Source organism: Panthera pardus, unplaced genomic scaffold, assembly GCF_024362965.1.
Source record: "Panthera pardus isolate Hobbes unplaced genomic scaffold, ASM2436296v1 HiC_scaffold_13, whole genome shotgun sequence".
Taxonomy (NCBI): Eukaryota; Metazoa; Chordata; class Mammalia; order Carnivora; family Felidae; genus Panthera; species Panthera pardus.
The window spans coordinates 152813733-152829329 of record NW_026526688.1 but is presented as its reverse complement, the minus strand read 5'-3'; the positions used below and the strand labels follow the sequence as shown (position 1 = coordinate 152829329).

At 30.9% G+C, this 15597-nt stretch overlaps 1 protein-coding gene across 1 annotated transcript in view; it reads right to left on the bottom strand.

Moving 5' to 3' along the window:
- Positions 1–551: 551 nt before the first annotated feature.
- TECRL (trans-2,3-enoyl-CoA reductase like) overlaps positions 552–15597 on the bottom strand; it is a 123637-nt gene continuing 108591 nt past the window's right edge. Inside the window, exon 12 of the mRNA XM_053901512.1 lies at positions 552–775. Coding sequence (XP_053757487.1) covers positions 657–775 — 119 coding nt within the window. The 3' untranslated portion in view covers positions 552–656. The remainder of the gene's footprint in view (positions 776–15597) is intronic.

The window sequence follows — 15597 nt, the reverse complement described above, 5'->3', positions numbered from 1 at the left end:
TATATGCCATTTGTAAAAGCCCCAACAAGGTTTTGTTGGCTGCTTGATTGATTTTGTTGTTTAGATGGCTTTCTCCTTCAAAGTATTTTTAAACCATGACGTCAAGTCTTTGGAGCCTGCTCATCTAGCACATAGGTCTGGGTTAGGCTAGAAGAGAGCTAATAGGGCATATTTCTAATTATCCTTATATCACATTCAAATTAAAAATAAAATAGGATCCAGTTTCAAAAGAGTGAATAGAAGAAAAGATGGTTAACCTTCCTGTACCTTTGGTTTTATCATTTGTAAAATCTCTTCTAGCTTGAAAATGCTATGATTTCAGTTTCAAGAAACATCCAGCAAGTGAATCATAAGAACAATACCGCATTGATCAGGATAATGGTTTGAATAGGAAGTAATAAGTGTTGGTGACCCCCTCAGAGGACCCAAGGTATTAAACATCTAAGGTCAATTTCAACCATCAGATATTTTCACTTCAACTACCAAGTGAATTTATTTGAGCAGAATCTGGGCCTGTGTACTTGAATCAATAATATACAATGAACACAGAGTTATGATGTCTCATGCTAATGAAGCAGAGAACCGATCTTTTTTCTTCAGGCTTATTGGATTGACCTAAGAACAGGACTTGCTAAATTTTATAATTGGTGGATGATCTACTCTTCAGTGTTATAGAACAAGACAGAAAAATAAAGACTCCAGTAGAGGTATATCAGAGGTATCAATCTTCTAACGTGAAATAAATATGTAAGTCCTTCCAAACTGAGATGGTCTGCTGAAAAAGGACATAACTTCTGTTAGATTTTAACTATATTGCAACATTTGGCTATATATTCCCTATTAAATGTGTAGAAATTTTAGTTATGGAAGTTCATTTTCCTTTCATTTATATATTTCATACCAGAAGAATCAACACCTTTTTTCAGTGAAATAGCACAAATAAACGTTTATATTTAGAAATATATTTAGCTACAATTGTCAATGCTATTAAAGTAATATAAAAATGCTAATGAGGAAGATACTTCCATCAAAATATATTTAAAAGTAAGCCTCAGTGATTAAGATTAATAAATACAAATATAATACAAAACACCCACAGACAAGAATTACAAATGTAAGAGGTGGAAATCATTATATCTCTTCTCTTTGTCATCCATTATGGTCAGTTAGAATGTGCTTCTAGATCACCTTTACTGGAATAACTATCTTAAGATTTTTTTTTTGTCTTTAATTTAAGACTTTTGAGAATCATGGTTTACTATTGCAAGGCAGAAGCTATGAGCATTGATTATATTAATGAATACAAAAATTGAACATCTAAACTGATTTACATTTTAAAATATATCTACTTATTGAAGAAAAAAAGTAGATCTAAAATATGGAAAAAAGAGAAGATGAAAGTGATTTTGTGTGAGAGGATCTACCATTATAAAAAAGCCTTTGAAAAAATAAATGCAGTTGTGACTCAGTCGGTTAAGCATTGACTCTTGATTTTGGCTCACATCATGGTACCACGTGAGATAAAGCTCTGTGTTGGGCTATGCACTGACAGGGCAAAGCCTTCTTGGGATTCTCTGTCCCTTCCCCACTCAACGTGTTCTTACCCTCTCTCTCTCAAAAGAAATAAACATTGAAAATCAAGAAAAAAGAAATGATAAAGAGGATATTTGGGTGCTTTTCCATGGGTGCATCTCACGATGCAGTTCCTCTTTTTTGAGCCTTTTCTGGGAAAATGGAGAATATTTTAATTGTTTTATAATACTTTTTCGATACCTGATTTAATTTTTAATAGAAAACCAAGAAAAATTATCCCTATGATTATATTGTTGGTTTTTTTTTTTAACTTACTAAGAGTAACATAAGATTTGGGGGAGGAGGAACCTCAATCTTTAAAAACTGATTCAGTTCAAAAGTCTCATTTTATTTATGAAAAATATATGCAAAAATTAACTTTATTGAAGTATAACATTAAGTAAATTAAAAATTTAGCTTTCCATTTTACTGTTTTTCCCTAATTTCAGAGTTACCTGTGTCTGAGAATCTGATAATGAGATAGGAATTAGAAAGTGTTATAATCTCAAGTATGACACCCTTCAAATCCTGACTAAATTACCTTGATTCTTTTCATACAAGAGAACCATAACATCAAAACTGGAAGCTGAAATATCCTTCAACTGTTGAATGATAACCTACTATGGTACATGAAGTAATATATGGAATACTATTCAGCAATAAAGAGGAATGAACTATTGATACACAAATCAACATAGATGAATTTCAAATGCATTACAAGTGAAAGAAGTCAGACTCGAAAGTGTACATATTATGATTCCATTTGACATTCTGTAAAAGTTAAAATTATAGTGACAGAGAACATTCCTGCTTTCCATGGTTTGAGGATAAGTGGAGTGGTTGAATCAAGGAGAAGGATAACAGAATTTTTTTGCATGATGGAACTATTTTGTATCTTGATTGTGATGGCATATGTTACATGACTTCTATATATTTATCAAGTCATAGAACTGTCCACTAAAGAGAATGAACTTCTTGAATGCAAATTTAAAACAATAAATTAAGTTGCACAGCTAAAGTACTTTTCGTAGTCTATGTAGTTTTCATGAAAAATTTATGCTTTGTTAATTTAGTGAGTCCACTATAATTTATTGAACTTTCACTTTATTGATGAATACTTAGCTAACTTCTGATATTTCAGTGTTATAGCTCTGCATTGGGTTTCCTTAAATATGTTCTTTAATGCTCAGAGCTTCTTTAAAACATAATGTCTATTACCTTCTGAAGGGACTAAATTGAATGTCACATGACTAATGATTATATTATTTTTCCATTATCCTTATCTCAATTGGGCATTTTCATCCATTTTCCCCATTTTAATTAAGATAAAATACAAAGAATATAAAATTTGCCATCTTAACCATTTAAAGTGTACAGCTGTAATGTTACTACATTCAAACTGTTGTGTAATCAATACCATCAGAAATTACCAGAACTCATTTCATGTTGCACACCTAAAACTCTATACGCACTGAACAAGAACTCCTCATTCTCTTCTCCACCTAGCCCCTGGAAACCACCATTCTACTTTCTATGATTTAAACTACTCTAAGTACTTTATGTAAATAGAATTATATAGTATTTATCTTCTTGAGAATGGCTTATTCACTTACTATAATGTCTTTAAGGTTAATGCATATTATAACATATGTGACAATTGTCTTCCTTTTTAGTGCTGAATAGTATTTTAGTTTATGTATGTAAATGATATTTTGCTTATCCATTCATCTGCCCATTTGGGTTGTTTCCACATTTTAGTTGCTATGAATAATGCTACTAAGAACATGGCTGTACAAATATCTCTTTGAGACCTTGCTTTCAATGCTTATGGCTATACCCAGAAATGCAATTGTTGGCTCACATGGTAACCCTATTCTTAATTTTTGAGGAACCATTATTTTTTTTCATATAGAAGCTGTATCATTTTACATTCCTACAATAGTTTGCAAGAGTTTCAGTCTCTTCACATTCTTGCCAACATTTATTTTCTGTTTTATTTTGTTTTGGTAGTAGTTATCTTAATGGGTGTGAGATGGTAACTATTATAGGTTTGATATGTATTTCCCTAATAATTTGTGATATTGAGTACCTTTTCCTGGGCTTATCTGCCACATGCACATATTTTTTGAAGAAAAGTCTACTCAAGCCCTGTGGCCATTTTTGAATCAAGCTGTTTATTTTTGGAAATTCAATTTTAGGAGTTTTCGATATGGTCTGAAAATTGATGCCTTATTAGATCTATGATTTTCAAATATGTTGTCCCATTTCATAGATTATCTTTTTACTCTGTTGATAGTGTCCTTTGATGCACAAAACGTTCTTAAGCTTCTTGAAGTACAATTTATCTATTTTTTCTTTTGTTGACTGTGCTTTATTGTCATATCCATGTAACCATTGCCAAACTCAATGTTCTGAATTTTTGGTCCTAAGTGTTCTTTTAAGAGTTTCATAGTTTTAGGTCTTATATTAAGGACTTTGATTTGTTATGAGTTAATTTTTTTATATAGTGATAGATAATGGTCCAACTTTATGTTTTTAGGAATTGGAAATCTTAAAATTGGAATATCCAATTTTCCTAGTGTTGTTTGTTGAAAAGACTATCCTTTCCCCAGTAAATGATCTTGAGACATCATCACACCTCATGTGACCATATATGAGAATTTATTTATGGGTTCTTTATTCTATTCCATTGGTCTATATGTCTATTCCAGTAGTACACTGCTTATATTTCTGTAGTGTAGAAATTTTAAAATCAGGAATTATGAGCCCTCCAATTTTGTTCTTCTTTTAAATTATTGTTATGGCTATTTGGAGTATCTGGAGATTTTTTATGGCTATTTGGGGTATCTGGAGATTTTATATTGATCTTAGAATGTTTTTTCTGTTTCTTCAAAAAAAAATCTTTGGGATTTTGATAGGCATTGCATTAAATCTGTAGATCACTTTGGAGTAGTAATAAGATCTTAAAAATATTAAGTTTTCCAATCCATAAACATGGGATGTGTTACCATTTATTTATGTCTTTTTTAATTTATTTCAGCAATGTTTTGTAGTTTTCATCACACATGTCTTTTGCCTGCTTGGTTAAGTTAATTTTATTTTTCAATGCTTTTTTAAATGCAGTTTTCTTTTCTTTTCTTTTTATTTTAGAGAGAGAGAGAGGGAGAGACAGTGTGAGTGGGGGAAAGGGGCAGAAGGAGAGAGAGTATGAATCTCAAACAGACTCCACATTCATCATGGAGCCTGACCAGGGCTTAATCCCACAACCCTGGGATCATGATCTGAGCTGAAATCAAGAGTCACATGCTCAACAGACTGGGCCACCCAGGCACCCCTAGAGTTGTTTTCTTACTATCCTTTTCAGATTGTTCATTGTTTGTATATAGAAGTGCAACTGATTTTTTAACATTGACATTGTAATCCTGCTAATTTGCTGAATTCATTTATTGATTCTAACACTATTTTGTGGAATCTTTAGGAATTTCTACATATAAAATCATATTATATGTGAAAAGAGGTTATTTTACTTTTTCTTTCCAATTTGGATGCCTATTATTTCCTTTTCTTGCCTAATGGCTCTGGCAGGGTCTTCCAGTGCTATGTTTAATAGAAGTGGCAAAGCTGGTATACTTGCCTTGTTCCTGATCTTAGAGGAAAGTTTTCAGTTTTTCAACATCAAATATAAATTCTCTGTGGATTTTTTTATATATGGATTTTATTATGTTAAGGTAATTTCCTTGTAATACATAATTTGTTGAGTGTTTTATCATAAATGGTGTTGGATTTTGTCAAATGTTTTTTTCTGCATCAATTGAAATAATTGAAATGATCATGTTTTTATTTTTCTTCTGTTAATGTGGTATATTACATTGATTAATTTTTGTTTGTTAAGCCATTCTTATATTCCAGGAATAAATCTAATGTAATTATGGTATATAGTCTTTTTAATATAATGTTGTATTTGTTTTCTTTCTTCTTTCTTTCTTTCTTTCTTTCTTTCTTTTCTTTCTTTCTTTCTTTTCTTTCTCTCAGGATTTTTGAATCAATATCCACAAGGGATATTAGTCTGTAGTTTCCTGATAGTGCCTTTGTCTGGCTTTGGTATCAGGATAAATTTGGTTTCATAAGATGAGTTAGGAAGCATTCTCCACTTTTTTTTTTTTGAAATTTTAAGAAGAAATATTAGTTCTTTAAATGTTTGGTAGAATTCTTAAATGAAGCAGTCATGTCCTGGACTTTTCTTTGTTAGGAGATTTCTAATTACTGGTTCAATCTCATTACTAGTTATAGGTCTATCCAGAATTTTTATTTCTTTATGATTCAGCCTTGAAAAAACTGTGTTTCTAGAACTGTCCCCATTTTATCCAGATTATTCAATTTTTTTTGGCTTACAATTTTTCATAGTACAAATTCTTGTATAAATCTTTCATTTCTATAGAATTGGTAGTAATGTCTCCACTTACATTTCTGATTTTAACACGTTGAATCTCCCTATTTCGTAGTCAATCTAGTGAAAATTTTGTTAATTTTGTTGATCTTTTGAAGAACCAATTTTTGGTTTCATTGATTTTTGTATTTTTCTGTCCTCTATTTTACTTATTTCTGATCTTTAATATTTCCTTGTTTCTGCTAGCTTTGAGTTTGAGTTTCTCTTGTTCCTTAAGTTGTAAAGTTAGATTGTTGACATGAGATCTTTCTTGTTTTTTTTAGATCTGTGTTTATAGCTTTAAATTTCCCCCTTAGCACTTTTGCTGCATCCCGTAAGTTTGGTATATTGTGTTTTTGTTATCGTTTATCTAGCATTTTCTAATTTATCTTGTGATTTCCTTGACCCATTGATTATTTAAGAGTGCATTGTTTAATTTCCACAAATTTTTAAAATTTCCAGTTTTCCTTCCGCTATTGATTTCTAACTTCAATCTATGTGATCAGAAAAGATCAAAAGATTTGATCTTTTAAAGTATTTAGAGACACGATTTGTGACCTAATGTATGCATATTCTGGTGTATGTCCCATGTGCACTTGAGAAGAATGTATTCTGTTGTTGGATAGTGTGGAGGAATCAGTGTCTGGAGTCTGGGATATTCCCCCAAATGGATGCCGAGTGGCCATCAGCTGCTTGCCCATATATTCTTCTTTCTCATTAGAAGAAAATATTGCCCTGTTCTCAGTACACAGCAAAATTCTTTTGTTGCTTAATAGTATGCATCATATGGCATTTGGCCAGCCCCCGCAGTATATCTGCCCTTATGCTGGAGGGGAATAGGATCTTCACCTGTTTTAGAAGAAGGGTGCATGCAGTCCATCTCCCTGAGTGGGCTATCAGACAGGCCTGGTGGCCATGGGAGATCTGCATATACTACAGACACTGATCTTTTATTTCTTCTCCTTTCTGTAAGTAAAGTGCTGTTCCAACTAATGATATACATGGTGAGTCCTCTTTGGCAGCTGCAATGCTGTAGAATATGCAGTGGACCAGTGTCTGTGAACTCCTACTTCTGATGGTTGACATTGTCATGATTTTCACATTTTCCACACAATGGGTATACTCACTTGGGATTGGTAGCTGGATCTTCTTCCCTGACAGATACAGTGTCCTATATGTGCTAATTCTAGTTAGTTCATTGTGTTATTTGGGTTCTTTATTTCTTTATCTTGTGTCTAGTTGTTCATTATTAAAAATGGGATATTGAAGTCTGTAACAATTGTGGAAATATCAATTTATTTCTTTAATTCTGTGAATTTTCGCTTCTTATTTGATTGTTGAGACATAAATGTTTATAATTGTTATATCTTCTTGACGTATGGGACTTTTTATTTATATGTCTTTTTTTCTCCTCTTACAAACTTTGTTTAAATTTAAAGTATATTTGTATTATATTAGTATAATCATACCTGCTCTCTTTTGGTTACTATTTGCATTGAATATCTTTTCCAACCTTCACTTTCAACTTATTTGCATCCTAAGATCTAAAGTGGCTCTCTTGTAGACAACATATAGCTAGCTCAGATTTCTTCTCTATTCTGCCAATAGCTGTCTTTTGGCTAGAAAGTTTAATCCAATTATATTAAAACTACTTACTGATAAGAGGAAAATTAGTTTTGTCATTTTTCTATTTATTTTCTAGATGTCTTATAGCTTATATTGTCCCTCATTTCCTTCATTACTGTCTGTTTTGTGTTAAGCTGATATTTTATATTGAAAAGGCTTAAATTTCTTCTCATTTACTTTTGTGTATATTCTATAACTCTTTCTATCTGGGTTACCATGAGGATTATATTTAACATCCTAACGTTATAACACTTATTTAAATTTATACCAGCTTAATTTCAGTAACATAAAACCTGCTCATTTAAAGCTCTGTTCCCACTTTTTTTCAGTTATTGATGTCACAAAATTACATCTTTGCACATTGTGTGTCTGAAATCATAAAGTTATGTTTTTTCATAAATTTATGTTTTTAATGCATTAATCTCTTAAATTATTACAACATAAAATAAGTAGTCACAACCCACAGTTACAATAATACTAGCTTCTAGACTAATATTTTTGAAATGTATTAGTCTCTTAAATCATGAATAAAACCAAAACCTGTGTTATGAACTATCATTACAATAATGCTAGCTTTTATAATTGCCTGTGTATTACTTTTACCGAGATTTTAATTTCTTTATATCACTTTTAGTTACTGTTCAATGTCCTTTCATTAAAACCTGCAAGAATACCTTTATAATTTCTTTCAGGACCAAACTCTAGCGATAACAAACTCTCTCAACTTTTCTATCTAGGGATATCTTCATCTCTCCATCATTTTTGAAGGACACTTTTGCTAGCTATACAATTCTTGAGAGTTTTTGTGTTTTTTTGGTTTTTTGTTTGTTCGTGTTTGTTTTTCCCCTTCAAATATATCAGCCCACTGACTTCTGGCTTCCAAAGTTGCTGATGAGAAATCTACTGATAATATTATTGAGGATCATCTTTTGTATAGGATGTCATCTCTCTCTTGCTGTTTTAAAGATTCTCTCTTTGTCTTTCCACTACTTGATTATAATGTGTTTGGGTATGAGTCTCTTTGAAATAATCCTACATGGAATTCATTGAGCTTCTTGGATGTTCATATTCAGGTCTTTTATAATGTTTTTTAAAGTTATATTAAGTGGTACTGCTTTTTCAGTTAGGTTTCTTTGTTAATACAGAAGACTAAATACATCTTCATTTATTTCTTTTCTTTAATTTTAAGTTTATTTATTTATTTTGAGAAAGAGAGAGTGAGAGAGAGCAAAAGTGCTAGTGCAGGGGGAAGAGAAGGAGAGAGAGAATACCAAGTAGGCTCTGGGCTCTCAATATAGAACCCCATGAGGCCCTCAACCTCCCAAACTGTGAGATCATGACCCGAGCCGAAACCAAGAATTGGATGTTTAACTGAGCCACCCACAGACCCCTTTTTTCATTTATTTCTTAAACATATTCTCTTGATTTTTAAGTCTTCCTGTCCTTAAGAGAAACTATGTGATTCAGTGGACTAAAGGGAGAACTAATTAGTTCTAATGTACATATATTTTATCAATAAAGCTGTGTCAATTCTATCTTGACATTTCCACCATCATTCTTGATAAAAAAAAGCACTTCCATGCAATGAAAGAGTCAGAAAGACTCAAAACACACACACACACACACACACACACACACACACACACACACAAAATGAACCAAAGCTCCAAAAATGGAATATGTTATGTTAATCACTGATATAAGTAGAAATATATATATATTCATCTAATTTCATCTAACCTTTCAATTCTGTATCATTAATTTCTGACACAAAATGTTGAATTAGCAATTATATTGAAGTTTAACTTTAATGCTGCTTTGCTTTTCCAATCAATATCACAAATATATACTACTATTTTGACATTTTAGCAACCTGCCTAGTATATCCCCTGCCCGTTAGTGTATTTAATACATCGAAGAACCCCATACGGGACTGTTATCTTTTGTCTATTTTTTACTGCTGTAATTTTTTTCCTATGTTACAAATTATCTGTAGATTGTATATGTCAATAAGATATTTGAGTGCTCTGAGAAATAAAATTTTATTTCCATTTTTTGAAATATCTGAAAAAGTATTGTTCTCTGTGTTTCTCAGGGACAAACTTCTTATCATTCAAGAAGATGACAAAGAAGTATAATGTTTTATAATTTATTATTTGCAAATAACAATGTAGAAGCAATGTGATCATCCCCTATACTCGCGCTAGAAGTATGAAAATTTTAAGATTTTTTTCTCACATAATATATGTTTTTATAGTCCTCAATATAAAACTGCTTGCTTTGCTCTGCATTTCTCAGTAGCCTGTTGCACATTACCAGATTTAATGTTTTTTCATGAATCAAGTTCAAGTAGATGAAAGTGACCAGTTTGTCTCAATAATCACTGAATGGCAGTCCAATTGTCAGTCTTTTAAAACTGAAATTTTCCCTATGTAGCAGTTGCTAAAAAAAATAATTCATCTGAATTATATACTATTGTAGAATAGAAATTCATTTCACATTAGCAACTCTAGAGTCAGTATCCCTAATTGAAAAAAAAAAAGAGATAAAGAAAAAAAGAAAGACCTCTAAAACTGAACGCTTACTGGTGTGTAATCTGTTGATTGAACCCTTGTAGTGTTCTTAAATATTTGCTCATGACTACACATATAAGTATGATTAAGTCTTGATTCTTGCCTGCAAGAAATACATAGAATATACTATCTATTAAGGCAAGAAGGTAAGTACTTATAATATGATGTATGGTGTATCAACTGACATAATAGAGTGTGTTTAAGTATAATAGAGAATAAGTATATAAGAAACAACCACAACTTGTGAGAAGAGGAGAGTATAGGAGAGCGTCAGGTTATGGAAAGTTTCATAGAGAAGTTATCAGCTCAATTTATCTTCAAAAGTGATTTCATAGCTTTATGATTTTGTTCATTTGGGGATAAACACGTATACATGTGTGCATGTGTGCATATATATAAACACATTTAATTGTAATGATGAAGAAGGCTGGTGAAAGTAGGATTAGAAAAACACCTTCAAGAGACATTTTGAATATTTAATTTGGATTCATATTGTTCTGTTTAGTTGACTCAAAGGCTGGTACTACTAGAAGACAGATCATTATTTTCACTTACATTTAAGTTAACCTTAAATCTATATGTTAATTGAGTTATAAATGCTTAATTATGACAAGTAATTATATCAGAATCTTAACACTTTTATGTATACATATATGTATATGTATATATATGTATACATATATATACATGTATATATACATATATGTATACATATATGTATGTATATATGTGTGTGTATATATATATATATACACTTACCTCTACTTAATCACAGATGTGGAGAATCTGCTGGCAGTAAGAAACAGCTATTTAAAACAAAATATAAAAAAAGCTAAAAGAGTAATGTGCCCCTTTATTCTTTTTTTCTTAGTGAAACGTTGTTGGATAGTAATGAGGTTACTTTATTAAGAGATTATATATATTCAAGTGCTAAAAATGCACACACACACAAAAATAAACAGAAGATTCTCTGAACTCACAGAGGATACACTGGTGAGAAATATGCAAATGATCAAGTAAATGCAGGAGCCTAGAGTGAGTAGAAATGAGAACTTAGAGTCTAATCAAGATCTGTTGTCATGGAATGACATTGGACATTGGATTCTCAATATCCAGCACAGAAACAATCAGTTTAGTAGGATAGTCTGTAAAAATTTGGAAAGTGGCCAGAGACTGGCAAAGGTTAGAGGTATGTAAAAGAACTTTTCATTCGTAGAGTGAAAAGCGAAAGTAAAATTGCATAGTGGTACCAACATAGAATGTCATTTTCACTGAATACTTATCATTTGTCTGTTGTTGGTATTTATGAATTATGTAGTTTGGCGAGTTTTTGCAAATGAAAAATTCATGGTTACTGAGATTCCCCACCCCCTTGAAATTTTAAATACAATTTTTGAAGTGGTTTTGCATGACTATTAAATATTAATAGAAAAATATCTTAAAATCTTTATTGATTGTATGTGTTCTATTTTTATATACCCCATAATTAATTTCAGGTCCACTGGAACCAGCTTATTGGCCTATAATTTCTAAATTATTATCCTTATCATATTTAAAGTCTAAATTTAGTAAATGCTAAGTATAGTTTTAAAGGCTAATTTAGTATTTACTAATTTAAGCATAATTTTGTATGTATTAGATTTAGTATTCATATATAAATTTTTAAATAGTAATCCTTATGGAATGTAATATTTTACAGTAGCTTTATATCCAAACCACACCCTCATGAAGACTACAAGATAGTGGTAAAATTAATTTATTGAAGTAAATTAACGTGGCTGTGTCTTATAGAAGACACCAAGTTATACACAGGCAGATCAACCTAATATGACAGATATTGAATAAGAACAAGTAAACTCTTACCTTGATTTCAGAAAAGTGTTTATATCACTGACTTATGTTCTTTGATTAGTTCTTACAATTTTAGTCTTTTAGCAGTAAGAAAATAATACTAAAATTATATATTAACATTTGTTTATTTGTGCATTTACTTATGTATTTAATTAGTTTGAATCTACCTAGTTCCAAATAATGTTCAGAACAAGATAATAACTCAAAGATGATACTAGATACATAATGCTGAATCATAAAAATATCAGTTGGGGTGTGAAAAGTCATTCTGAGTTAAAATTAAGTTGTTAATAACAACTTTTAACAAGTGACTTGAAATATATCAGAAAGTCACATGAAGCAATTATATTGGAAAAGTAACTAAAAGGTACATTCTTTTATGTCACAATAATCCAGTTGAATAGGTTTTTATTATTATTCTTTTGTTACATATGAGAAATTTACCTCTACTTAGCTAATTTAATTTTGTCTTTAAATGTTTTGTCTTTATATTACTTTCTTTTTAAGCCTATGCACTTTTATCTCTTCTCACAGAATTAAAGAATCTGTATTTGTAAATAACTACACCGGACTGTAGAGTAATTAATTTTAGAAGTTATTTGTTTCTGCTATTGGCAAACAAAGAAACAGAAGGTTAAAATTCACATTTGAGAACATAGAGAGCAAATCCTCTTAACTGAACACTTCTTGAGTAGCCATTCCATACAGTGTGCTAGAGTTTAGATAGATGAAAATCCCATGGTTCCTGTTCTGAAAGATATTCTCTAATACCTGAGGGAAGTACTTTGATTAAGTTAACAATATATCTGAAATCATGGTAATAAAACTGGTAAAGCCATCATTTATTTATTATAGACCAGAAATTGGGCTAATTACTTCGCTATGATTTAAACATTATTGTCCTTATTTTACTGAGAGCTAAAAATCTGAGTCTTATCAAATATCACACATTTAATAAATATGAGAATACAATTTGAAGTCTTGTCTGCCTAACTCTATTTCCATGATTTTGACTACAAAAGTAAAATAAATATATATACATATGACATTAGGGGAAGAGAGAAGGAAAATATAAAACTTACTAGAGGAAAAAGTTTTGGAAAAGAATTTCTGGAGATGATAAACTTTGAGTTAGGTCTTGGGTATTAGAAAGAATTGGGATGAGATCAAATTTATTACAAGTAGGTACAATGCGTGAAGGAAAGCAGACATATTAGAAATATTATATTATGATCAAGGAAATGTAAGTGATTATTTTGGCTGAGTGGGAAATTGAAATACTTATGGCCCAATAATAGAGAACCCTACATATCAAAGTAACCACCTTGCTGTTGAAAGTCTATGAGAATAAATCTTAAATGTTCTTACCATACACACATGAAAGTTATTATGTGAGGTGATAGATATATTAACTTTATGCTGATAATCACTTTAAAGCATATATGTGTACCAAATACCACATGTATACCTAAACCTACACAATGTTATATTTCCATTATATCTCAATAAAGTTGAAAAAAAAAACAAACAAAATCAAAACCAAACCAAAACAAAATGAAGCTGACCAGCTTAATCTTAATTCTAGTATTGAGAGAGATCCTCTTAATGGATTTAAACAAGGGAGAGAGAAATCTATATAAGCATATGACATATGTCACTCTATCCATTTTGTTGAAAACATCTATATTGACTAGGAGTAGTTTTAATAATGTCACAGAATATGAACATTAAGAACCACAAAATATAGAGAAAAGAGTAATTTATGACATACTTTTAAGAAATAACCTTCAAGATACATAGTTTGGAGCTCTAAATCAGTTAAACATAAATAGGACATACACCTATTATACACACAAGTACATACACACAAAATAACTTCATATGCTGAAATTTTAGGTACTTTTAAAATTTTAATTAGAGTCCAAATAGAAGATAAACTGTTCTTTGGAGCATATGGAGAATGTTTTAGAAAGTTCCTAGATCAGCAGAGAGAATGTTGCTATAATTAACAGCCACTGCATATGGACTGTGTGGCCTAGAGATCACTGAATGCCTGAATTCCCAAAAGAGCTCTAAAATGGTATCAAAAGCTAATGTTTAATTTTCAGTTGCAAACTATGTTGTACAATTTAGCATGGTTTGTGACTTATGGCCTAGATTCATTGGAATAAAATAATAACAAACTAAAATACTGTGAATATATTTCTTTATATTTTGGTAATCAAATTCTTATATATAATAAACTCCTTCGTAGTTTTGCCCTATCAAGTCTTTCTGAGATCTTAGGGATGGATTAAGATTTTTAATCCTGTTTCCTGTAAAAATTGAAAATTTATCGATTCCTTCACTAAAAGTAAAAAACTAAACTCAGTCTCAAGCAGTTCACATATATAAATGACAAACTTCAAACTTAAACCTGCTGTGTTGTCAATGAAAAGAAAAACAGTCTTATCAATTTTATTTGGTTAAATTTCATTTTTTTACACTTGTTGATTTTATTCTTTACTTTGAAGTTCATGTTGTTATTTAGGAAAGGGTTTTCTGTTTTGTTGTTATATCATTTGGAAAAGCCAATGCAAGTCGTTAGTGAATTTTCCTTTCTAAAAATCATTTCTTTATTCTATGTATACTTCAAAAATTCCTCCACCTCATCAGTTATTTCGTGCTAACCGAATTGTCCCATCACACTGTATACTTTTCCTCATAAACCCAAATAAGGATTTCATTTCAATGTTTATTTATTTTTGAGAGACAGAGTGCTAGCCAGGGAGGGGCAGAGAGGGAGCAAGGTGGACACAGAATCCAAAGCAGGATCTAGGCTCTGCACTCAGCACAGAGCCCAACGTGGGCTCAAACGCAAAACCTTGTCAGACATTTAACTGACTGAGCCACCCAGGAGCCCAAGGGTTTCATTTCAAATGACCTTTGTGTTCCCTTTCAATTCTATTGGGAAAATTAACAGAGATTAGCATTATAATTTTAGCCATACACCAAAAAATTAAAATGCTACCCTATTTTATCCCCATCATTGTATAAAGCATAAATTACTGTGATAGTGAATAGGTAAGGAAAGTGAGCCTCATAGATATTACCAAAATAGACCCATGTTTTAAAATGTTTAAATGTAGAACTTATAGAAGATGGTTTTGCAGATGTTTGGGTTCATCACAAGAGTAATTGAAGTTCCTACTAAAATTTGAGGGTTTTTTCAGTAATACATACTAATTTCACATATGCAAATAAGTCAATGTTAATAGCTTATGATATATATCAATAATGCATTGTGCATTTTTAAATATGCAAAGGACTGAAATTCATGAAAGTCTAGTAAGCTTATATAAAATGTGCACATATTGCAACATTCATATTTTTTGAGTGTGCAGGAATTTACCAAATTCGACCATATGCTGTGCAACAAAGTCTCATCGACTTTCAAAAATAAAAGAAATCTCAAATTCTGAGAGACTAAAAGTTTACTCTTAAATAATCCATGAGTCAAATCAGAAAAACATAAATTACAATGTATTCTTACTAAAATGTAAAATAGTA